Genomic DNA, 27,804 nt, shown 5'->3' with positions numbered 1-27,804 from the left:
TTAGATATCACATGATTCACATCCAAGACTTTGAGGTTCTTAGCTCTTCTTCGCTTCTTGTAAATGGTTTTTTTTTTTTTTTTTTTTTGTGGCATTAACTTTAACATCAGCAAGTTTATATATAAAAAATTTAAAAAAAAAACAAACACAAACGTCCAAATATAAGACCAAGAATATCAACGGTTCTTAGTTTTTAAAATAGTTTCTTCTTAAAAAAATATTAAAAGAAAAAAATAGCTAGAGAAATCGATCACATAATTAATTTGTACGGGCTAATGTTTTTTATATGAAGCTCATCATATCTCTGCCACTTTAAATATAGTTGATGCGGTAGTAAGATCTTTAAACAGCTTGGGGCATATATTATAGTATTTATTTTCATAAGAATAAAGTAAAATCCACATAAAGAAAAGAAGATCAGTGATGATGTATAATATGTGGAAGATGGTCTGCTTAAAACAAAACTAAATGGAGTGAGTGGGACAAGGAATATGCAGATTGTGGTGCCTTTTGTAAAGGACAGATTTGTTTTCGCTGCGCCTTTCTTTTTTAGCATCAAAAGAATAGATTATAGGTCGGACAAACTAATTTAACCGCCTTCACCACACCAAATTCAGAACTAAATGGACCCTATACACTAATATAATCCTCCATTCTCTCTCCCCCACAATTGAAACAAAAAAGAGACATGCATAAACTATTGATAAATCTTCAAGAAAAAAAATGTTAAAAAATGATGGTTTATTCTCTGTTAAACACGCAATAAGAAATTTTTGGATTCAAATTTGCGATCTTAAGCAATATTATAGTCACCTTTGAAAAAACACCGGAAAGTGTAGCTTATGTTAGGGAATTCAATATTTTGTATCTGAAAATTTTATATTTATACCCAATATACAGAATACATTTATCGATTAAAGGGATTTGAACAAACACCCGACCTTATAGCTCGGCTGGAAAGTTAACCACCATATATAATTTTTTGAATATCGTTGAGGTAAACCAAGTTAAAGTTCAATGATTAGTAACTCGTCCAACATGCATTGTGAGAAGGGGCCTCCTTCTCTGTGCTAATTGAATGTCGTGTCAGTCGGTCCTCATCATGCATCCAGGGAGAGTTTAAATATTTTTCCCCTTATTCAAGGATTTGGGAAGTCCATCTATATTTTAGTAAAAAAATAAAAGGAATGCATATAAAAGTGAAATCCACTCGAACCCTAAACCTATTAATACTTTTTATTATTATCATTATTATTTCAATTAATGTAGAACAATTGACACATAATAATTGCTACCGCTTAAGGACTAACGACCTTGTTTGTCATGGTTGACAACACTACTTCTTTGATCCAGGCCACCAATTGTAGCACCCCTCTATGGCCAGTTGACCACGGTTGTCATCTCATTTTTTTTTTTTTTTTCCTTCTGGGTCCAGTTGGTCCTAGCCGGCACTCATCTTGGATCCAGGCCACCCACTTTGAGTTGTGGACTCAAGCATTGTTCGACAAATCTATTGTCACAAACTGAACAGTAGAGCTCAATTCAAAAGACTAGACTATTCGATGGCATACAAGTCCATACAGTCTATAAACTTATTACTGTTTTTTCTTAAACAATGAGGACATTTGATACACCACAATTAATGAACAATTGTCATTACTGGAATTAGAATACCATTCTTGTGGGACTATACTACGGCTGCTTTCACAGAAACGACCAAACGGTCCACTACCAAAAAAATGGGTAATTTGCGGAGGTTGAAAGTTGTCATTCGCAAAGGTTTTAGCCTCCACTAGTTGCTAAAAGAGGTAAAACCTCCGCAAATTGCAACTTTCAACCTTCACAAATTACCCATTTTTTTATAGTGCGCGAGACGGAAATTTTGGGTAAAGTTGATGTCACAATTCCTAGTCTGCTAGTATAGACTTTGAATCATGACGTCAATTTCCTCCCCACGTAAAACATGAGGAGTTCCTGTACTTGCATCAGCTTTTATTACATTACCTCAGGACAATCTTGTACCCATGTTTCCGTCGAAGTGAATATCATACGTGTACATGTTTCTGCTACGTAAAAATTATATGATATTCGATGATACTACAATTGCGATAACAGCATGTGAAAATGAAATTTGCGAGTGAAAGTGAAGTGAGGAAGCTGTAGCTATTACAGTGTTGACAATTGCAAAAGAGGAAAGGGGAAACACAAAGGTAATGGTCTGATAAAAAGAAACATTGACAACAGGTCGACACATGGGCGGAGCCACACATAAACAGTTACGGCCTAATCAATTAACTCACGGCTCAAAACCTATTCAAAAATTCGTTTAATATGTACAAATAACTTATTCAGAAATCAGTAAACAAAACAAGAAATCTAGTTCAAAATTCATGAACTACAAATCCTGATTTCGCCTCTGCGTCCGCAATTGCATTCACGTGATAACATGTTCTAAATTACTGCCAGTAGTACTCTTATCTGTATTTCTCTGCATTCAACCTTCTCCATTATATGTACTATGGACCCCTTATAAATTATTAGAGTGTCCTTTTAGTCCCTTCACCCACCCACTTCCATCCCTACAAGTTTTCTCTAACTTTATTTGGTGGGCTGGTTTTGTTGGTTTCAGATTAAACACAAGCTCAGATGTCTAATGTTGCACTTCCCCCGTGAAACATGTCATGGGATCAACTTGATTACTCTATTATATGCCACTTCTAGTTCTAGAGGCTAACATCAGCCTGTTTCTGAATTGCCTGTTGGTGGAACTTCACAGATGTAACTTCTTAGCACTGTATAAAAGAGTGGGATTCTTTGTCCTGAGAAGTCACTGATGAGATGATACTCAATTTGAGAGGTCGGTCTGTAAAAGTGAGATCTTTTGTCGACACAATGTTAATTATTTAGGTAAATTTCTTAAGAAATAGTATTATTAAGCCTTGGCCATATTTTTTTGTGAATCTGACGCCTAGATGTGTCAAATTGATCGGCGTGTTTGGCAGAATTTAGAGGGATCAAAAAGAGCTAAGTATATCAATGGACTGACCATTAACCCATCTAGCTGAAATGAGCTGCATCAAAGTGGGCTAAATAATGAGCTATAGCTCAACTTGCACAACTCTTATCCAGTTAATTTTCTTGTTTGTTTTCTTATAATTTGTTTAATTACGTAATATAATTTTATTTTATTTTATTTATTTTGGTTGTGTAACATATCAAACCAATTTTTTTCTTAAAATGTTTTACTAAGGTTTCTCATGGGGTCAATTTGGATAGGTTACATATAAGCCTAGCTAAATGTTAAATTAATGAGCAAATTAAAATGGATTGAGTTAATGAATGAATAGTTCATTAACCGCCTAACTTGAAGAAGTTGGCCAGATCATGTTTCATAAGCTAAATTTATCACACCAGGTGCATAGGATGATAAATTGTCCTTGTCCGCTCGTGGATGTGATGCCACTTGACATTTTGCTTTGGGTAGAGTTAGGGGTGTACAAAGCAAACCGACAAACCGCACCAAACCTATAATCCGAACCAAACCGAGAAAAAAACCCGACTAGTAGTTTGGTTTGACTTGGTTTGGTTTTAAAAAGAAAAACCCGAACACTATTGGTTTGGTTTGGTTTTAGCTAAAAAAAGTCAAACCGAATCAAACCAACCCGACATTACATTTATAAAATTTCAAACATATTTTATACATAGAAATATTTATTTATAATGTAATTTATAAATGTTTCTTTAACTTTTTCATAGTTTTTTGTCTTTTAACATATTATTTCAAGCTTGGAATTAGAATTTTGAATGGTTTAATAAGTTTTATAGCTCAATGATATTAGTAACTCAAATAAAACTCAACAAAAATCAAATCAATATTAATGCTAATAGAAGAAATTCATATCTAACACTGGAATGATAATAATTTTGATATCTATTCTTTAGTTTTATATTAGTTTAGAAAGTGAAAATACATAACTTAATTTTATTTTTTTCTTTAATATCTAGTCATGTAATTAATACTTATTAGCCATACTTATTTTAGCATGACTTAGTACTTTAAAGGGTCGTTTGGTATGAAGGATAAACATAAATAGTCCTGGGATAAGAATTTAGCAATTTCTTATCCCTCGTTTAATTAGTAATCATGGGATAAGTTATCCCGGAGTAAAAATAGTCGGGATAACTTATACGCCACGGGGTGGAATAAGTTATCTGGATAAGTTATCTCGGGATAAGGAAAGCCTCTTCTTTTTTTAGAAATTATCCAATGTATAATACTTTTAGTCCAACATACCAAACGATCAATAAAGAATAACTCGAATAACTAATCTCGATAACTTATCCCAACGTAATTAATCCCAGCATAACTTATCCCAGCGTAATTTGTTTTTGAACCAAACGACCCCTAAGATTATGATCATTTTCTACATGCCTTATAAATTAGTTGTATTTATTGTAGCATGACTTAGTAATTTTAGATTATGAAAATTTTATTTTATGCAATTTCATTAATTTTTTTCGTTGAATATTTTAGTACAATGTCATCTCTCATCACGTTTTGTGTTATTTTCTTAATAAATATCTTAATTAGATAGTCGTATCTTACTAGGACTAAAGAAATATTTGAAGTACAAGTTATATGTTTTGTATGAAGACTTTACCGAAAAAAACCCGAAAAACCCCAAAAACCCGAGCAACCCGAAAAAACCGAAAAAACCCGAGGTTGAAAAACCCGACTTTTGTTGGTTTGGTTTGGTGTATAGATTTAAAAACCCGATGCAATTGATTTGGTTTGGTCTTTAAAAATCCCGAACCAACCTGGCCCATGTACACACCTAGGTAGAGTACTTATCCTATGAAATAAATTGCATGACAGACGAGCAACTAAAAACCAATATGTAATAAAGCAATCAGTGTAAGAAATAATTTAGTAAAATCAAAACTAGATTCCTGCTTCTTTTTTCTCCTCAGAAAAAAGGACTGTCATCATCAAGGACTATAGAGTAAAGCGATCGAGCATATCTCAATTAGCAGTCTCCTTTTTTGAATCTCGGCACCTAATTCATAACTAGCACTACATAGTCAAAAAAAGGAAACAGAAAAGTCCAAATATTCATACTTTGATAGTTTGACTTCTTTAGAACTTGAAGTTTTAAATTTTGCAAAGTCAAACTTATTAGGGGAATTCCTCTATATTTGGAATAAACTAATTAAGAAGTTAAAGAAAACCTGTTAATTAGTAGTATTTGTTTCTAGTAACGTAGCAATGAGAATAAAGGAAAAAGAGTTATATTGGAATGGATATGTGATAGATAATAGACAGTCCAAAACTTGGAATCGATCTAAAACTAATAAATGCAATCTAACACATTCATCAAAGAAGAGTTTGACAGTTTAACATACATACTACGACATCCAGTATTGATTGATACAGACTGGCTGCTATAGCATGCCATTCTTCTTTTCTGCTTCATTATGTTTTTCCTTACTTCTTTTTTCCAATTTTTCCCTCTTTTTAGAGTATCGTATCACTCTCCGATGTTACTCTTGAACTGTATAATACTCCCGCCGTTTTAATTTATGTGAACCTATTTCCTTATTAGTTCGTGCCAAAAAGAATGGCCCCTATCTATATTTGGGAACAATTTACTTTTATGCAATGATTTATAGCCACACAAAATATATGTGAGTCATTTAATACCACAAGTTTAAAAGTCTTCTCTTTTTTTGTAAACTCCATGTCCAGTCAAATGGATTCACATAAATTGAAACTGAGGGAGTATTCGGTATGTTCCATTTTATCAGGGCACTTTTCATTTTTATAAGTATATTCTAAAATGAATACTATATTTATTTCAAAATAATTTAGCTTTCTTCTCCTTTTTACTTCTAATAACATGTTATTACCGTCACTAGTGTCATTAATAACATGTTATTATCGTCACTAGTGTCATGATATGTTTAAGATAATAAATTTTACAATCCTCTCTTAAATTTGTTGTCCAGTTAATTATTGTAACATCAAATGAAAAGAAGGAAGTATATACTAATTATTTTGCTGAGAAGAATAAATAGCTAAACATATTTTACCTTTTTTTTTCTATAAAAAGGAGTTAAGTTATACTTTAAGATAACTGCTTAGACGGTTTGAAAGCTGCTTAAACAATATTGTGCGTTAACGCCCACTAATGATTAGATGATAATCCTTTTTTATATTTTAAAATTTTAATAAAGTTAGATTTGGTGTTTTTTCTCTTGGTAATGAAGTGATATATTTGGTATGGGGTGGGTTCTTTCGAGAATTAGTGGAGTTTATAATCGATTATCACAAAAAAAAAAAAAAAAAAAAAAAAAAAAAATCTAAGCTCTAAACTAAATTAATTTTTGTAATCGGTGATATGCAAAGTTTTGGAACTAATTCGAAAAAATCTTTATATTTGTATTCATATATACATTGTTGGAAATATTAACAATATCAATAAGAAATTGAACAAAAGGATAGAATCAACTTATCGGATTAATGTTGCGTCGTGGCAAAGCCATCGCCTTGAAAGCGATTTTCGGGGCTAGGTGCATATTGTTCACACCGATCGCTCCCCAGGTTCCACAAGACTCAAACACTTGCACTAGTGGTTGGAAGTTTGGAGTTGCACAAAACAATTGCCGAGAAATTCACGAGGAAAGGAAGCCCAGGAAGGACAGCGTATTTGAGATAATGAGAGAATTGGTGTGTATTTAGTTCACTAATGATGTTCCTTAAATAGGCACATCATCTACGTTTTCATCCGTAAGAAGCCAAATGGGGTTAATGACGTTATACTTGCTTTAATGACAAAATTATCATAAAGACAAGGAACTTCACATCTTCTGAAAAGCTAAAATCTTTTCATCAACGAAGTTACATTTTAACACACCGTCATTTGAATGGATGTGAACTTTTACTTTGCATTTATTTGCACAATCAATACGAGAGGATGAATGCGTAACTTTTTACTTTGCATTCGCATTAACGAAAAATGCCACAATCCTCTACAGATGCAAAGTCAAAAGAATAGGAATAATTTCTAGGCAAAAGGAAGGAACGTGTACTTAAGTATCAATATCTTTCGATTTGAATTGACACGTAGTGAAATGAGGCAACAATAAATATCCACAAAGTGAAGTACTCTTGAATAAATGGACATAAATTAAGACCCCCACAATACATACCATATCCTTAATTTCGTGCAAACTTCGTGATACTAACACAATGCTTTTATGGCCATGCACCAAACCTCGAGTCTCATGAATGCTCTAGAAAAATAGCCCAAATTTTTCATAAAAGGAGACCAAACCTCTACACTCACGTAGGTGATTCCATCAAGTCTCTCTTCAACATAGACTGCCATAAGGCTATGTAATCATTAAAAGCAAAAATAAGCTCAACCTTTCTCATATCAAGCGGTGAATCCATTCAATGCTTCTCAAAGCACCACCACACCGGGTTATGGAAATATTAAGAGTACAACTCAAGTAAATCCATCAAGTGCGTCTCAAAAGCACTACCACAATGGGATATGGAATACTTCAGAGTTAACTCAACCTCACAAAGCACTACCACACGCCATAGGGATAGGATATATAGTGCATATTGATGGCCTATGTGGCTTTGTTTGACCACAAACAGGTATCCACCATATTACCTCAATCCATAGGCTTTAGCCCCATCCCCCTCGACATTTTAAGTATTATTTTCCTTACCAAACTCTTGGTTAAAGGATCCGTCAACATTCTTTTGGACCTTACATATTCCAAGAAAATAACACCATGTTTCAACAACTATTTAACTGCACCATGTCTAATGCGAATATGTGTCTCCTTTTTTCCATTATACACACTTGTTCTTTGCAATCCCAATTGCCGCATGTGAGTAACAATGTAAAGAGTCTGTTATAGCTTGTTCCCCCACAATGATACATCTGCCAATAGATTTCTCAGCTACTCAGCTTCTTAGCCTCATTGTTGTCACTTACCCAGTTTGCATCACAACATCCTTCTAAAATAACAGAAAATTATTTATTTAAATGCAAACACCGACCAATAGTACCTCTCAAGTACGTTAACAAATGATGAAGATCATTCCAATAAGGTTATGAATATGCCTATTCAATCTGCTAATAATGTAAGCTTTATCAAACTGAGTATAACTCATGAGAAATATTACACTTCAAATTACATTAGTATATTCAATTCGAGAAACACTAGAACTTTTTATTTCTCAAGTACATGCTAGAATCATAGGGAGTCTTCACAGGAGCTACATCAAAATAATCAAACTTTTTTCTACATTTTCTCAATATAATGAGACTGACATAACGAGAAGTCATTAGCAGTTTTTTTTTAATCTCTATTATCACATCTGATTCTCATAAGTCTTTCATTTGAAATTGAGAAGATAAAATCTTCGTTGTTTCATTAACAACATTCACACTTAGGTCCAGGTATTAACATGCCATCCACATATATACATATAATCACACAATCTGATCCTTCTATCCTAGAATAAACATACGTGTCAGATGTATTAACAACAAACTCATTGTTTACTAACTCATTCTTTATCCTTTAACAGCCATGATTAATAACCATTATTATAATATTATAATAGACCCTTTATTAACATTTGTAACAAACCACATTTAACTAGCCATTAATAGCATTTGAATGCTTGTACATAAATGGCCATTGTCCATTGATGAATAGCCTTGAATGACAGTTATAGAATGCAGAGAATATGGTTTGTAACAGATAGTCATCAACCTCTGTATTTTCTCATTATTCTATAGTCTCTTGAAGGGCATACGTTGGGGCATCTTAAGCTACCCATCTGATGAGATGGTTGTTCTCATCTATATATACTCAGACCTTTTCTTTTGGAAGAGACAACATCTAGACAAATTCACATAGCCAGCTATCAAACATACTTCACAAGAAACATTAAAATTATCATAAAGGTTCACCAATCTTAAGATAAAATTTAAATGTAAATACCATCTATTTACACTGTCAAGAACACCGATCAAGTATCCTTCCAATTTAAATATATCACATCATTCCATAATTTATAGTTAAACTCCACATGATCTTTTATGCAACAAATTCACGTTAAGATATAATGAAATTGCAAATCACCATAAGCATATCACATATGTTACGCATTTAAAGATCATCACAACATGAATCATCTACCCTAACATTTGTATCACTAATATTTCGTAAGAAACACAAGAGTAGATTTATCATAAATAGGAGTGGAGTTCTAAGAAAGTAGAACCCGATTTTTGTCACTTTCTTTTCTTGTATTTTTTGAGTTGTATTTGTCTTCCTGTTGAAATATGACAATTCCACTCCCAAAGAAAATTATTACTGTCTCGTTTCCTTCATGTATACCCAGGGCAAGATTCATCATCTAACTTTGGCATTAATTCACTATTCATTTATAATTTTTTTCTGAAACTATGCTATTAGGCGGTTTTTGGAATACTGCAAAATAGGAATGATTTCCAATTAACTCAAAAGTAAGGCGTAAATCATATCTTCTTAAAGGGACCTCCATAACTGACACCTTTTCAACATCTACCCCTAATAACAATTAACAATCATAACTCTCATTGTTTATTTCCATAACTCCAAAAATTTAATATTTGAGTTAATGACAGTGTATGATGTTTCACCATGTATTCTTCTGTAAGTTATTTCCTTTTTCGTTTTAATAGTTTATGATGGACAAACATTTCTCAATTTCAAACATTTAAATTAAGGCATCCATCATAAGGAATCAATCCAAATGTTTTTTTTTTCATGACCACATTCTTTAGAGAGGAAATAAAAGTATTATACCTTTCATCACCATAATATGTATAAAATTATTTTACCTCTCCGTATGCTACCGATTAATATTGTATAAGAAAAATCGCTTTCAAATTGTTGGAAATATTAACAATATCAATCGTAAAATTGAACAAAAGGATAGAATCAACTTATCGGATTAATGCTGCGTCGTGGCAAGCCACTGTCTTGAAAGCGATTTTCGGACGACTTCGGTGCATATCGTTCACAGCCGGTCGCTCCCCAAGGTTCCATAGCATTCCCAAACACTTGCACTAGTGGTTGGAAGTTTGGAGTTGCACAAAATAACTGCCCAGAAATTCACGAGGAAAGGAAGCCAAGGAAGGACAGTGTATTTGAGATAATGAGAGAATTGGTGTGTATTTAGTTCACAAATGATGTTCCTTAAATAGGCGCATCATCTACGTTTTCATCCATAAGAAGCCAAATGAGGTTAATGACGTTATACTTGCTTTAATGCCAAAATTATCATAAAGACAAGTAACTTCACAACTTCTAAAAAGCTAAAATCTTTTCATTAACGAAGTTACATTTTAACAAACTGTCATTTGAATGAATGTCAACTTTTACTTTGCATTTATCTGCACAATCAATATGAGAGGATGAACGTGTAACTTTTTACTTTGCATTCTCATTAATGAAAAATGCCAAATACATAAAGTTTCATCCGTTATATCTTTGGCTAAATTTACATTGAGATCATATAATAAAATCATTTTCTTTTGTATGACGGCGCAAAGCCTCGACAATTTGATTAGTTTAATTCTAAGCACCGCTCTAGGTTTTATATCACCATATATATGTCAATTACTTCATGTTGATAAATATGTTCTTCAATAATTTGAATAACATATTTATCACATGTTAATATGTTTTGGCTGTTGCAATTTGGGAGTCTGACTCGAGAAATAACAAGGCTTTTCAGACTTCGACTTTCACATCTGTCGGATTTGCTGATTAACTTTCTTCAAATAATTGCAACCACCGCAAATATTTAGTTAGGGGTTTAGGCTAATCAACACCAATAATAGTTGATAGCTAAAGAGAAACGATAGCTAAAGAGAAACGATATTATATATTACAGAGACATGGAGCATACCTCTTTACCTTATATATGTTGTGACATTATCATCTGTATATCCTGCATATGAGATCTAAATCTAAATTAAATTAAAGAGGAACATGCCATTTTGCCTAACCTAATACGGAGCTCTCGTAATATTTATTTTGGGAGTTCATCAAAATTGACAAAACAAAATGATCAGGTGATTGTAAAATATAAATCTTGTGCAATATAAATAGCCAAGGAGGCTGCAGGTTTGATAACTCCCATGCTGCAATGTTGTAGATCGATGAGTCCTTAATTTGCCTGTTCTATCAGCAGGTTATTCACCCATTAACAGAAAACAAAATTAACAAAAACTGAAAAATAATATGAACAATAATATATAGCCTGTTTGGGAAAAGGTTTGCAACTTTTCAGAAAAGTTTGCAACCTTTCAGAAAAATTCCGTTGAAAAAACGGAGGGAAATGTTTTAAATTAATCCGGGAAAGAAAGAAAACGGGTCGGGTTGCGGGTCAGGATCTTTAATTAATTAATTAATTAATTAAATAATTAAAATCAAAGGAAATTTGGTCCAAAAAGATTATCAATCAATCATTTGACCAAAAGCCGAAGCCGAGCGACGACGACGGCGCGAGAGGAGACCCTCTTCTTGACCCTTTAGCAACACAAAGGAGTGCTTCTCGTTTTAAGTAGGAGAACTTTTCTTTTCCACCACCTATGAGTGACAACGCTTATTTATAAAAGCAAAGAGGGAACAACTCATTTTTCCCTCCACTTCTTTTCCCTCCATTTCCCATTCAACCTATCAATTAAACCCAACAAATTTGCATGTACCTTCAATCGGTTTCTTCTTTAATCGGTTTCTTCTTTCCTTGCTTAATTTCAGGGGACGTCACTCAACTTTTATTTTATTGCACCAATATTATTAAGCTAATCTTCATAATAAAAAAAGTCGCTCAAATTTGCGTTAGTATCACATAAAGTCACTTATTATAATCACACATACGAAGGTGCTAGCTACAACTAGTGACTTTCTATGATATTTGGGCAAAACGGTGATTTGTTTTTTTTTTTTTTTTTTTCAAAAAAAAAGAATTTAATGACTTTCTGTTATACTTAGGTAAATAGAGCAATTTTTTCATCATAAAAGATAATTTAATGACTTTAGTGCAATAAAGTAAAAGCTAAATGACCATTTGTCTGATTATTGTGACGACAGTTCAATAAAATCTTGGACCTTGGTGTGGGGTAAATTAGGATAGGAACATTGAGATAAAAAGACGATCGAGCACAGATTTTATTGCTGCAAAGGTCGCATTAGTACTCTACTAAACAAAGGTTACATCAAAATAAACAAAGGCGGAATTTATTCTGGCATACGAAGTAGCACAACTTATTGCGGCATATACCGACTTCTAGAGAGGTCCCGTGGAAGAAACAGTAGAATGAAAAATGTACCAAATATGCAAACTGCAGACTGAATTAACTTCCTAATTTAAAAAATTCTGTTTTAGTAATCTATTGGAGTATATATAATATAGAGGGGTACTTGCATGACAGAATGGTTGATGTGCATTTGAAAGGTGCATCTGCCAGTCTTGCAGCCATGCCATTCCTCATCCTATAAAGTTTAAAGTTATTTTCTTATATACTTTCTTGTGAAAGAATGCATATTTTTTTTTTTCAAAGTACATGTGTTTGTATAGAGAATTGACTTTTAAATGATTTTGTGTAAAAAATATATATTTACATCCCCATCCTATATATACCCACACAAAAAGGCGTGTATAGTACATACAATAAAATACATGAACTAGGGTGTCACCATGCTAAAGCACCGGCAGTATATAACACAAAACCGACCCACCTTCAGCTATCATTCCATTTCTTCTTCTTCTTCCCTTTTTTTTTTTTTTTCGGAAGCGTGCACCTTCAATGAAATTGAATGTCCAAAATTAATTCTGTTACACATGTTCAACGATAAACCTGGATCAAGACCTACGAATTTAATTTGCGTTCATTAATTGATGATTGCATCCACATACTATTCTAAGTACAACTAATTAAATCAAGAGTTCAAGATTGTATAATTGCAAATGGAAGTTTGTGAAATAATAAGGTAATACAGTTATGCAAATAACATTATAATCAAGTCAAGCGTTGCACTGTTCTTTTTCTCTTTTTTTTTTAAAAAAAATAAAAATAAAATAATAATAACTTTTCTCTGATATTTCATTCTTCATCAAACTGTCATAATGCTAACTAAGCTTGTTATTTGCTTAACTAAAGATAAAATGCAACGTGGCGCGAAATGATGGAGGATATAATGAAAAAGTTCCCACATCACACTTAGTCATCAATGTCTTGCTGAAGGTAAGCACCTCAAAAAAAAAAAAAAAAAAAAAAAAAAAAGTAGAACTTCATGATTCGATGATCGGACAACAGATCAGCAATCGTATACATATTTACAGAAATGGATGTAGAAATTCGAATCAGCTAAAGTAATTGCATCAATAATTTTTCACTTAAACCATATACTACTTATCTATTAATTAAACTTATACTACTCCCTTCGTCTCAGTTTAAGTCATGTCTTAATTTGACTGGACACAAAGTGAAATAAATAAAAGAAATTTTTTAAATCTTGTGATCTAAATTAAAGATGTGTGTAATATACTAAAATATCTTTGAAATCTTGTGGTTTTAAAATTTAAACTTGTCACATGAGATATTTGAATTATTAACTTACTAAATATAGAGAAAGACACTTTTTTGGGGCAGACCAAAAAAGAAAATAAGACACTTAAATTGAGACGGTGGAGTACTATTTAATTAGTAAACGATGTAAACAGAGGAGGAGTTAAAGGCAATGAAGTGATTTGATTGAATTTCTTTCATCCGAAAATTACACAATGTAAGTAGATTAAAATTAATATTTTTATAATATATAAATGGTTGAATCCTCTTGACATAAGAGAAGTCTCTAGATATAGCATTTTTATTATTTTTCTCAAGTTCTCAAGTCTCTTATTTGGATTCTTAGCTCCGCCACTGAGGTGAAGTAGTACTCCATCCTTCCCAACTTATCAGATGCACTTTAATTAGGCATGGAGCTTAAAAAGAAAAAGAAAAATTAGACTAATCAATTATAAAATTTGTAATTTAGACGAGTCATCGATGTTTATATAGCTATAAATCTGTAAAATAAAGTTTAAAAGATACTTTTTTAAATAAATAGAGATATTATACTTTTTTGAACAGACTAGAAAATAAAGTGTATCACCTAAACTAAAACAAATAAACTAATAACGTGATGACTACTTTAAAAATTTGCCTCCCCCTGGATATCCATTATACTGTAGGAGAAGTAGAGAGACCATGGAGATTAAACCTCGAGTTCTAGCATAGGATTAGTCTGAGCCACAGCGCAGTAACGTATGTATAGATATCAATAATTACGTATTATAAATTATAATATATTGAATATCCTTAACACATATATTAGGAGTATATGTTAATTCTTCAACACTCTCGATCGGATCCAAAGAGCAATAGCCTAAGGTGAAGGAGGAGGAGGAGGGGGGGAAATAATTGGAGGAATCTCAAAGAAGGCAAAGCTGCAGGCAAAGTTTCACGAACAAAGGCAAAGAGCCAAAGGCGAATGGAAATGATTACATGAATGAAGAAAATGGACCCCACTGGACACTCACCTTTGATAAATCTTCCCTTTCCAAGTCTCTCCATATTTTTTGACTCTTGGGATTGGGCCCCACCTTTGGCCACCATTGTCTTTATGGATTGAATGATATAAAGAGCACCTCACGTGGAGTCTGAACCAAAGGCTCTGTCCAACCACAATTAAAAGTAATTTCTGCAAAATCAAACTCAAAATCAGCAATATATACAGTATTTTCCTTTACATATTTGTCAAAAAGGCAAATTAAAAAAGGAGACTCCAACAAAAGCAAATAATTTCCTTTATCTCCTTTTGTTCAATTTTTCTTCGCTGTTTAAAGCTCACACCTTATAATTCCCACTCATTATCGTTGATGCTTAAAGATTTTCTCTTCTTCTTTCTCTTATCCGAACCAACACATGTTACACATCAAACGCCAAAAGAAAAAATCCCATACAACTATTTAGAGTGGAAAGAGACAATACTCATCCCAGCTAATACAAAGGAGAAATTAAAATAGAAAGAAAGAAAAAAAGATAAAAGGGAACAGTTTGTTTCATTTCATTCATTCTAAGAGAGAGAAAGACACATAAACAGACCCACAAGGGAATTAAATATAATGTCTGTCACTATTTTCTCATAAAAACAACTTGGCCTAGAGAGAAAAAAGGAGGAGAAACAGAAAGAAGGGGTTTTTTTAAGAGCAAGTTTTTAGTCATTACTACTTTGTGATCATGGATGGAGGAGGTGATGATCATCTCCACCAACACCACCAACACCATCACCAACACCGCTCTATAGCTACTTTCCCCTTCCAATTACTCGAGAAAAAAGAAGACGAAGCTTGTTCCAGCTCATCCAACGCCGCAGCTTATACTTCTCTTGCCATTTCAAACACAGATAATACTCATACAAACCCTAATAAGACACCTCGATCAACTACTTCATCAGCTTCCACTCTCCAAATCTCAGCTTCTGGCGTCGATACATCTAAAAAGCCGCCCCCCAAACGAACCTCCACCAAAGACCGCCATACTAAGGTTGGTTAAATTTCATCTGACCATCTCATCTAAAAGCTTAAACTATTAGAAATCGAGAAAATCAAATTCTTTTACTATCAATTAATTCTTTAGTTATTTTATGTGTCGACAGGTTGATGGTCGTGGTAGACGTATCCGCATGCCCGCGCTTTGTGCGGCTAGGGTTTTTCAGCTCACACGTGAGCTCGGTCACAAGTCCGATGGCGAAACCATAGAGTGGCTACTTCAACAAGCAGAACCAGCGGTCATAGCAGCTACAGGAACCGGTACAATTCCAGCAAACTTCACGTCACTTAATATTTCATTACGTAGTTCAGGTTCCAGCATGTCCGTACCTTCACAGCTACGATCTTCATATTTCAATCCGAATTTTTCACTCTCCCAACGACGAGCGTTATTTCCGGGAATTGGATTGACGACAGATACTTCAGCTAATACGTTGTTGAATTTTCAGTCAGCGAATTTAAGCCCTAATATGCATCAGTTACAAACAAAGCCTGAATTGCGTGACAATTCAATTGATTTAACGGAAAGTGCTGGTGAGGATAATTTAAGTAGGAAAAGAAGATCGGATTTAGACTTGGAGAATCAGCAGCACCAGCAAATGGGAAGTTATTTGCTACAGTCAAGTACTGGTACTATGCCAACAAGCCACTCTTCAATTCCAGCTAATTTTTGGATGGTGACGAATCCAATTCCTGGTAACCAAGTTTTGGGAGGTGATCCAATTTGGCCTTTTCCATCAGTAAGCAATTCTGGTGCTGCTGCTTTATATAGAAGCACAATGCCAAGTGGATTGCAATTTATGAATTTTCCTACCCCCGTGGCGCTTTTGCCTAGTCAGCAACTCGGGGGTAGCAGTGGTGGTGGTAATAATGGATTGGGAGAAGGGCAATTGGGCATGTTTGCTGGACTAAATCCATATAGAGGAAGTGGCGGTGTATCGGAATCTCAGGCGAGTGGTTCCCACTCACATCATGGTGGCGATGATCGGCATGATACAAGGAGCCACCATTCGTAGCAAATTCAAGTTCATCCATTCTTTCCAACTTGTGTTTTGTAAGTTTGGATGTTTAAAGAGGTTTGATTATTTGCTCTAAAATTCCTTATATTTTTTCTCTTTTTTTGGTTGTTAAATTTCCCTTGAACATTCTTTTTCTTTCTTACTTTTTTCGTGTGATTAATTTGCCTTACGAGTTTGAAAAGGGCAACAGTTTTAACAAAGGGAGGAGTATTTTGGTTGGTTTTGTCAAAAATCTCTGAATTGTTTTTTCAATTATAGAGTAGAGATTGTTCCTTCATCATCATCATCATTGATAGTTCCTTTTTATCTTTCTTCTAATCTAAAGTTACATGTACAAACATTATTACAGTAAGTTAATTTCATCTGGATATGGATTATGTCATATCATAAGAAAAATTTAACCCTCCACGCCCTACGGACTTGCAAATTAGCAACTATAGTAGTGAAGTTTTTCACCTGGCAGCCTATAGGCTTGGCTCTTCTCATAAATAGTAAAAGTGTATAAAAGATTATTTTTACACTATGAAGTCGTTAAAAAAAAAAAAATTATACTTGTAATTTTACAAGTGATCATATGTTTACAAGTGATCATATGTTATGTGCACTGATGGTATTAAAAACATTATCAACAAGTCATTTAAAAGGCAATTTCAGTTAATTTTATATACAAACATCTGATTGGTAACAAGCACTGGTAGTATCAAAAAACTTTTACACTGTCACTACTACAACTTTTATAAAGGGGGATCAATAACGTGAAAAATAAGATATTTACTTGCTAGTTGCTATAATAAGTTGAAACAAGTTATAATTTGTTTTCGTTTGCACTATTAATAAGATTTACCCAACAATAACAGTTAATTACATTTTTAGTAAAATTTACAATTAAAACTTATCATATGAATTTATTTGTTACTATCTTACTGTTTAAATTTTTTTATATCATGACTTTAAAGCTTCTAACATTTCTCGTTTCAAGTAATTGCACGGTTTTTGTCCTTCAAATGGACTGCTCTTTAATTTTGCCCTTTAATTGGGGTGGTCTTTTAACTTTTTTCCTTCAAAATTAAACTTATACTTATAGGGGTACAAGTTATAGGGCACAAAATTGCGAATGACCCGTTTCACCATGAAATGTCGACAAGACCTATGACGTGAGGCCTATAATGTAGATAGGGATGGAATAGTCTTCATAGCCCTTTAATGTTGGAGAAGTATGTGGCAAGAAATTTTGTGACTCTGATCATGACTGCCATGAATCAGTCTGTTTTCATAACAAGCAGCAAATGTATGATTAAAGATTTTTCTTTTAAGTTTTAGAAAAAAACAATAATAAAGTATTACTACCTACGTTTCATATTACTTATTCACATTATTAAAATATTCATCCCAAATTACTTATAAATTTATAAAATTAAGATATAATTAATTAAATTTTTTCATCATACTTTTAATATTAAGTGTTCTTAAAATAATCAATTTTGAATAAAGTATAATTTATAAAAAAATAAAAATAAAATAGTAACAATATATCTTTTACTTATAATTTTTGAAATTTTTAAAGTAAAAAAGCAGACAAGTAATACGAAACAGTGCGAGTAGTTTAAACAGAGATGGGCCGAGTAATAAGAATTGGTGGGGGCCCATACCTTATCAGCTGAAGATGTTTGGTTCAGGTGGTGAGGCCCACATGTTGGTGATCTCCCAAACCAATGTACGATAGGTATCACTGACAAACAGGTGGATCATTCCTCCCTCTTTTTTATATTAGTGTGCATTGCTGGCACCATAAAGATCGGTGGTGGGTTTAAATGACCCTACTAGGCTTGGCCCGCTCCTTAACTGATCTGGACCATTCATGCTTTAGTGGACCCTCTGTTAATGGGCTCAGCTGAATGATTAGTTCTCAGCTTCTCACATATCAGTTGAGAGAAATGTACTATTGAATTCAAGTATGAGTTCCTTGCATCCCCATGTTGTATCAATGTCTCCCATCAAAACTCCAAAACTTACCCCTAAATTATGCCTCCATCTCAATTGAAGTGTTTTAGTTTGATTAGATATAGAGTTTGAAATTTAAATTTCGTGATTTTCAATTAAAGATGTGTGTAATATATTAAAATCTTTCTTTAAATATTATGGTCTTAAACAAAGCATGTAAATCTCTCTCTCTCTCTCTCTCTCTCTCTCTCTCTCTCTATATATATATATATATATATATAGACTAAAAAGGATATTTCTTTTAAATAGACTAAAAAGAAATTACTATACTCAAATTGAAATGGGGGATTACGCAATAGTGCAACTATTACCCTCTTTTACAGAGTATAGAATAAAAAACGCAAACACATGATAGTTCAGGTAGTATACTCAAATATCTGATAGTTCAGATGGAAAACTTACAAAAAAAAGTGATACTAAAAGTGTGTTTTTGATCATTATCTCAATATAAAATAAATATTTTATCTCTTAGCTAGGAATGAAGCCGGGTCTAAGTTAAAGCATGCATATTCGGTTACTTCTCTCTACCAGGATAAAAAGTTGATGTTCAGAGGGATAATACAATAATATATGACATCCCATTCCATCATATGATAATAGTCATTGTGAATCTCATATACTGGATTTTGTACCGCGCCAGACTTTGTTGGACACTTACATCTCTACTTTTCTAAAAGATTTGCTGCTAATCCATATAAAGGTCACAGTTAGTTTTTTATGTAATATATGAAAGAGTATCTAAGTCGGCGTTTGGACATGCGATTTCATCTCATGAAATAAAATTATGAGTTGAAATCAACATTTGGACATGCGATTTCATCTCTGATTCCATCTCATGAGATGAAATCCCAAATCATCTAAAAAGGCATGATTTGGGATTTGAAATCATGATTTCAAAAAATATAAATGTAAAATTTGACCCATAAGTTTATATTTTGTTAAAAAAGAATCATTAGTTGGTACATATTTTGAACAATTACTCCCACCAACCATTTACCAACCTCATTAACTTCTACCAACAGTTATTTATGTTCGTACCATGTGGGAGGATTATATTAAAGAGCAGTTACATTACTATTCATGTTAAATTTTCTTTTTTATTGAACTAAAGTTTGATCAATTGATATTGTATTTTTTAGAAAAGCCTTCTAGTAGAGTATTAATTTTATTATGAACTATGATTTACTCATGTGGTAAGATTGTATAAGAATTGAAAATTTTTTGATGGTTTTTACAACTTGTGGGGTTTTTATGTTTATAAAAAAACTGCAACTTAAGAAATCTAAATTGCATGTCCAAACACAATTTCATCTCATGAGATGAAATCATGTCCAAACGGCTCCTAAGTTGACCGCTGTAGTACTGGCAATTAAAAAAAATGGCAGCAAAAAAAATATCTAAGTTGAATAAAGATGAAGTTAACTTATTTTAGTAAAGTACTCTCTCTGTTTCAATTTACTATTTATGTGACTCGATCTCCTTTTTAGTTGGTCTTGAACAGAATTATGAGATCATTCTATGTTTAGTAAAATTAAACCGTAAATTTTTCATTTTACTCTTAATAAGATGATTAATTTATGCCCATACAAATATTTATGGCTTGTTTTAGGCCGCGGATTTTAATGTCTTTCTTTTATTTTTAAACCATGTTTGCGGTCAAACACCATCACATAAACTGGCTAACGGGGGAGTAGTACTGGGTAAACTTGCGTACACCCTGCCTAATTTAACTGAATACTTGTTACCTAATAGACTAATATCTTGTTCAAATTAGATCAAACATAATTTCTGTGACCTCTTGGTTACAAAAATGAACATCCACTCCTTTGGAATTTGCAACTATGATGATATTTTAGGTTGCCTGTGCGAATTGTAGTTTCTATATCCAAATGCAGGGTTCTAGTCCGTTCTTGTGACTTTGTTAGGAGAAAAAAGAAAGCTTAAAAACAACGAAAGCATTAATGTAAAAAAGTTTCCCCTACGATCGACTAGTACGTATTTCCTCTCGTACGTGCATGTCGTTTGTTTCTCAGTCTCTATAAATCAGTGACTTTTCAAATGTACGTGAAATAAATGAGAAAAGCCAAAGTCACTTCTTTTTTACCACATTGGAAGTGTCAGAAGAAAAAATAAAATAAAACTGGCAAGATGGCTAGTTGAATGAATCCAAAAGTATGTGGTGGACCTTGGAAGCACTAAAGACTATCTATCTGAACTGTAACAGTTGGCATCTTCAAGCTTTAACTGTTTAGGGAAAACTTATCTGCCATGCTGTAGCCATCCATGAGACCTTGTTTGATGCAAATTATAGAGTCAATTTACCAGTCTTTTTCTTACCAAATACAGGCAACAAATGAGTCGTTTTAATAGCTATTGCGTGAAAAACATACCTTGTTAGTTAGAGATGAATTATAATTTCAGATATTTGATAATTGATTTAACTTATATCACTGACATGGTAAAGAATAATGGTTACACTATCCGTACATTTTCAAATCCTAAACTTCAGTATTTGCAAATAATGTTTTGACCATCAATATCTACAAACATACTTCACGTGAACTGTTTTTTATATCGAAAAGCCACTCAATCTTCTTAAATATCTGGAAATTAAAAGTCACTAGGAGGAACTCAAACAAATGAGATATGGTGATAACTAAAACAAATGAGATATGGTGATAACGGATATATTATTATTTCTATAATACTTTGGCAAATAGATTGAGTGACTTTTTTGTTGCAAAAATATTATTTGGTGACTTTCTTGATATTTAGGCATAAAGTTAGAAACTTTAATGCATAAACTAAAGTTAAGTGACCTTTTGTGAAGTTACTCCAACTTTTTTTCCAGGTGAATTTCATTAACTAACACAACTTCAACATTCAAATTTTCTTAAACTTCTTCAACTTCAAATCACTACAAGAAAAAATAGATTTGGCAACAAATTTTTTTTTTTTGTTGCCATAGATTGATTATTGTTGCAAAAAGTACTTTTGGCAACAAAAAAAAATAATAAAAAATTATTGGCTAGACTTTTTCCCGGCGGTTGTTAGTAAGAACAACTTTTTTTTTTTTTGTCGTCGAAGATTCTTTTTGCAACAATAATCAATACTATGGCAACAAAATTAAATTATTTGGCAACAAAAAAGTTCATTTGCCAACAATAAAACTAAGTTGTTGCCAAATATTAAATTTTTTCTTGCCATTTCTATACTTTCTTGTAGTGAATGATCCGTTTCTTTCAACTTCAACCAAATATTATATTGTCCAAACCCTACTTACTGGTTTTTTTCTCTTTGGCAAGAACTGCACTGAAATTGAACTGTGTTGTAACATACAAATTTCCAATAATACAGTAGTATAGATTGGCATTTTAGCTAGTAGTAGTACACTTTACCTGGGAAAGGGGGCTAGAATTTTGGAATTTTCACTTGGGTGAAATTATTTCAGTGAGGGGTGTAATTGGTTGTCACAGCCATAATATCAATATAGAAATTTTGTCATGGTTGTACAAAAACTAGCACATGGGTTGAAACCATAAGGTACAACAGAGTGGTCCCTTAAAGAAATTCTTGCAGCCCTTGGAATAGTATATGATTAAACAATCCGAATTTAACCATGCATCCAGCCATTGTCTTCTTTTTGGAAGTAATTAAAATCAAGAAAGTCGGGAACCAGATTGGGGAGATTGATTTTAAGTTGCTAATACACGTCAATTTTGCTAAATTTGGCCCTGTAATCTCCCTTCTTCTATGATTCCCACTTTCCCAATATTATAAAATGATGTTGATAGCTCACTTGCTTTTGGTTTTTGATTCCTCATCTTGGCAACAATTACTTTTTGTTTTTTGTTTTTTATTGATTTGTTTCCTCACCCTCAAGCCCCCTGTCACACTCTCATACAGCGGCGAAGTCAAAAATATCATTAATATATATAGAAAAATAATTTAGGTATATAATATAATTTTTTGACGAAGGATATTCAACTAATCACTTTTCGACATATGTGACTTCGCCCTGCACACACACAGAGCAAATAGAAAATAAGAAGACGTTGGTAGAATGCATCTTCTTCTTTTTTGCTTTAAATTTATGTATTAAAGTGTGAGACTATCTCGTTTAAAAACTTAATAGTTAGAGAAATCACACTCCTATTTACTTAATTATATACTCTCAACGCATCCCCTCACGTGGGGGCCTGATTCTTTTTCATGAGTCAATCACGTGAATTTTTTATTTTTATTTTTTTAATAACAGGTGGAAGTAGCACTTGAACCTAAGTTGAGATGGTTACACACATCAATAATTTGATATTCGGTACTCACTAGCTCAATTACTCTAAATTCGCGTTGCATAGACTTGAGTAGAATATAAGTTTCATTTAAGAAGTCAGTAATATAACCTAACTGGAGAGTGTAAGAATGGCAGTTGTAAGTCCATGATTGTAAAAGGTACACGACAGTAGAACTGTAGAAGATGCCATATATACCAGCTAGCATATTGTGCACATTAATCTCCCCACTTCTGTTTCACTTAAGGTGTCTGCCACAGAAAGCTCAGACACTCTCTTCCCCCATTTACCCTTTAATGTGGGCATATTTTCTGAAACCTTACATTCAATGCATCTTTCAATTATTATGTCATTCAGAACTCTTGTCATAAACATTTAAAGGATTATATATACTGTTCAGAACCAAGAAATTACTTATATATCTACCATAAGGACAGAGTGTCTTTAAACTCTTTTGGTCTCTTTATTGATTTTGTTGCGTGTAGTCATCGATCAATATCTATTGAAATTAAATTTTCATTGTCCTAACTGAATGGGAAAAAACGTTAATGTTGGAGCTGCTACCTAAGTTCCATCTTTTCGAGCTATAAATGACTTGTCAAATCTGATTAGTTGGTGGTTTTACCTTTTCTCCTAAAACGTGTAGAAAGGGTGACAGTATACTGTTTTTCCGATGATACGTATAGTTTGGATAATGCAGAGAACGGAACGAGCAAGTCAATCTACATTTAAGGGCAGATGCCAAATAGAAGGAACAACCCTTGTGTTTAAAAGATTAATTACTAGAATACACACACACACTAGCTATATTCTCTTATTAGTTTGTGGTTAGCTTACGTTTGCATAGTCATTTGTATTTGCCGTGACGTACGTAGAATTTTATACAAACAATATTGGCTTATTCTTCTAATTTGCTAGCTGTGCAATTACTTGAGTTTCGGTTTGAAATTTCCGCGTGTACACACGCTTGTAGAAAAAGTTTTTGTCAAACAGTATCAAATGACACCTCTGCCACTATGGACCTAAATAATCTTTATAATTATTACTATTATAAATTGATACAACAACCCATAATTGACGTCTTTCCACACAAACCACACTTGTTCCTTTTTATATGAAAATTTATAAATTAACACTTTTAGGTTTTTTGAATTTTTTACACTGTATGAGTACTATGGTTGGACCTTCAGATTGTTTTGTTGGATGGTTCCCTATCTGCAACATGCTGTGTTGCGGTTTCCTTCAAAGAAGTTGCATGTTTGTCCTTTAAATGGGCTGGTCTTTTATTTTCGCCCCTCAAATGGGCTGGCCTTCAATTTTTTCCATTAGCAATCGGACTTATGCTTGCGGGGCTTGAGCTCTTTCATTGTTTTTGCGCGGATTTCCTTCTTTTGGTGTGGTCTTTAATTTTGGACCCAAATTGGTGGTCTTTAATTTTTGGACAGAATTTTGCCTAAAGGTAAAATTCTGCCTTAAAGCAGAGTTTTGTCCAAAACTCTACCTTAAGGTAGAGTTTGCTAAGGCATAGTTTGGCTGCAAAACTTTACCTTAAGGAAAAGTTGCAGGCTAATTCAGGCATAATTTGCCTGTGAACTCTGCCTTAAGGGAGAGTTTTGCAGGCAAACTATGCCCGACGGGGCAGAGTTTGTAGGCAACCTTTGCCTAGTGATTTTTTTTTTTTTAATTTTCTCCTGAGCAGCGATTCGAACCCGGAACCTAGAGGTTTTAAGCGAAGGATAAAAGTTAAATACTTCATTTTGATGGACAAAAATTAAAGATCACCCAAAATAGGGCATACTGTTAATTGCCCGAGTTCTTTAAGGATGCCGCCATAACTTGTACGATGTTATGATGCGAAAATATAAATTTATGTCCCCCGAAAATTTATTTATCTTGAGAGACAAAAATTAAAGACCAACATAAAATAGGGACAGAAGTGCAAATGGCCCGATTTCTTCCGTCGTAGTGTAATCAATCGCCCGATTTTGTGCTGGTCTTTGATTTTTGTCCCTCTAACAAACAAACTTTTCACGGAACATAAATTTATATTTTCGCATCATTATATCTCACAAATTATACCCCACGCCCTTAAATAACTTATGGCCACTAGACATAAGTTCAATTGCTGACGACAAATATTAAAGACCAGCCCATTCAAAGGGCCAAACTGTGCAATTAAATGGCAGCTACTTGGTATGCAGAAGTCTCGGATAAAACGTCTACTTCTGGGCTTTGGCCCAATTTTGTTACAGAAAAGACAGGCCGAAGATTCTAGGGAAAGTTACATAAATACAAGTAAATAAGTAAAATATTTTGTAATCTATAACTATTAACTAAATTACATAATCTACAATATATACTTCATAATTAGGGTATTTGTATGATTTTATACCATAAATAAAAAAATATTGCTATGAATAAAAGGCTAATAATAAGGAGTTTCCTTTATTAATGATAACTAAATTAAATACATATCAGAACACATTAATTAAGTTTCTAAACATCTCAATGTACTCAGTTAGAATTTTAATCCATAAAATAGTATACTACTGTTTATATGATATATATATTATACAATTCCTTGAACAAGTATAAATATTCTTGTTATTATATATTACGTATATTTCACTATTATATAATATATATAATATTATTTTTTATGTATATTAACTAGTAGATACTATTTATAAAATAATTTTTTATATATAGTAAACAAAAAGTATTATATATATATATATACACACACACACACACACTAGGTGAGTATGGCTCGTGCCAGCACGGGCCCAATAATCTGAAAGTTCAAACAATTATTTTTTTATTTAACTTTGTTATAACTTTTAATATGAAATTGCAGATAATAAAAATGGTGTGTATAAATTGGCCTACCTGGTTCGATATTATTTACTGGTTTTGGATTCAAATTATACATTCTTCATATTCATGACATCCTCGATGGGTTCACCATTTTAAATAAAAATTTTTTAAAAAAAAAGGAAGTGCATTTAGTTGGGTTCAATCCCGCGACCTTAAGGGATTAAACCTAGCACTTAACCAGTGCTCCACTGAGTCCAGTTTGATCATGTGTTCCTTCGGTTAATATTAGATATTTAAGAATTATATACATAATATATCGAGTTTAATCGGGTGGCCATGTGTTCACGTGACCCATTTTTTATGCCTAAATTCGCCCCCGTATATATATATAAGGTTTAAATTACTTTTTATATATATATACTTCTTCGTGTATTTACGTTTTTATATTTTTGAATCCTCTTTATGAAAATCTTGGCTCCACTACTGCTCACATTTATAAATGCTTAAGTTGTTACAGGCTCAATATCAAAGAAGGAATAGTTGTTTTATTTGGTAATAATATTTCAGTTGTATTGAGAAGTATTTTTGCAGCATATCCTATATACTCGGTTAATTTGCAACAGTACTGTCATTGCTTCCTTTCAAGTCAGTTCAATTATCTTAGTTGTCTCATATATTCGATCTGCTCTACTATGCTATGCGACTTTGATGATTCTGATCTGCCCCAAACTTGAAAGAATAATTAACTTGAGAATTGTAATTACAATGAAAGATTCAAAAGAATATGAAAAAAAGATAGAGAAGACGATGAAGTGTTGAAGAAGATTTAACAAAAACTTGAATAGCAAACTGAAGAGTGTAAAAGTAGGTTGAGAAGAGGGAAGTGAATTGCAAAGCATAGAATTGGGGAAAATATGAAATGTAAGAAGCTGAAACATGTTGGCAACATGAATGAAAGCCACCTCTAAGCTCAGCTACAGTATTTTAGACTACTTGAGCAAACAGTAAGATTACCAAAATGCCCTCAGTTATTATTTTAAATTCCACCAAGCACACACGTTGAAACTCCCTTTTATTATATATATATATATATATATATTTGACCACATACATTATTGTACATATTAGGCATATATTGTTTATTATATTAACTATATACAAATATAAATTTAATTGAGTTAATTTTCCTATTTCATGGAAGAGAGAGAAAAAAATTGAATAATTAATATGTGATGGCAGAAAGGAAGCCAAGTTTTATGGGATGGGGTGTCAATTATTAATTAAGATCCTATTTTATTGGTAATCCATAAGTAATTATATTATTCTTTATATATATATATATATATATATATATATATTGTATATTGTCTATGCTATTATAGAGTACAATTGGTTGGCACATAGAGTTATATATTCATATATTAGGTATATCGTAATATTATATACCCTATACACAAATAATATTATTATATTATATACTATATATAATAGACAAACTTAAATATACTAATTTCTACTATTATATTCACAAATATTTTGTTATCATCTTTTCAGTTAAATAAACCAATTTGAATATACCACATACTTTTTAAGGTATATTTTCATGTACATTTCTTATACCATATTTTCAAATATCATATCTTTTCATGTACTTTTCTTAATATTAATATATTCAAATTTTTTCTTTTAGTCACAAAAAAATAATTGAATCATCATCAAGGGAAATAAAATAAAATAAAAAAGAAGAATAAAAAGGAGGAAACGAAAGAAAAAAAGTCTTTTTAAAATGGTAGATGGAATATGAGATTTGAAGTTGATTTTGTTATGTTTATTTGGAAAATTACATTCTAATGAATTTGAAAGAAAAAGAAAGTAAAAAGTGGATATGCATTAATGGTAGTAACTCTTAAAATTAAGTATTATTGATTTTTTAGGAATGTAAAAGTTATATTTTTGTAATTAAGAAATTAAAATTTTGAATAAGTTATATTTATGTAAT

At 32.5% G+C, this 27,804-nt stretch overlaps 1 protein-coding gene across 1 annotated transcript; it reads left to right on the top strand.

Moving 5' to 3' along the window:
* Nucleotides 1–15,060: 15,060 nt before the first annotated feature.
* Nucleotides 15,061–16,947, top strand: LOC132055664 (transcription factor TCP14-like). Its single transcript, XM_059447610.1, has 2 exons — nucleotides 15,061–15,671; nucleotides 15,784–16,947. The coding sequence occupies exons 1-2, from the start codon at nucleotides 15,366–15,368 to the stop codon at nucleotides 16,690–16,692; spliced, it is 1,215 nt and encodes a 404-aa protein (XP_059303593.1). The 5' UTR covers nucleotides 15,061–15,365; the 3' UTR covers nucleotides 16,693–16,947.
* Nucleotides 16,948–27,804: the final 10,857 nt, after the last annotated feature.

Source organism: Lycium ferocissimum, chromosome 5 (genome assembly GCF_029784015.1).
Source record: "Lycium ferocissimum isolate CSIRO_LF1 chromosome 5, AGI_CSIRO_Lferr_CH_V1, whole genome shotgun sequence".
Taxonomy (NCBI): Eukaryota; Viridiplantae; Streptophyta; class Magnoliopsida; order Solanales; family Solanaceae; genus Lycium; species Lycium ferocissimum.
Note: the sequence above shows the minus strand (reverse complement) of the source record. Positions and strands in the feature narration are given on the sequence as shown.

Coding starts and splice junctions, on each gene's coding strand:
- LOC132055664 (XM_059447610.1), top strand. CDS start 15,366: ATGGATGGAGGAGGTGATGATCATCTCCACCAACACCACCAACACCAT. Junction 15,672..15,783: donor CCAAAGACCGCCATACTAAG/GTTGGTTAAATT, acceptor ATGTGTCGACAG/GTTGATGGTCGTGGTAGACG.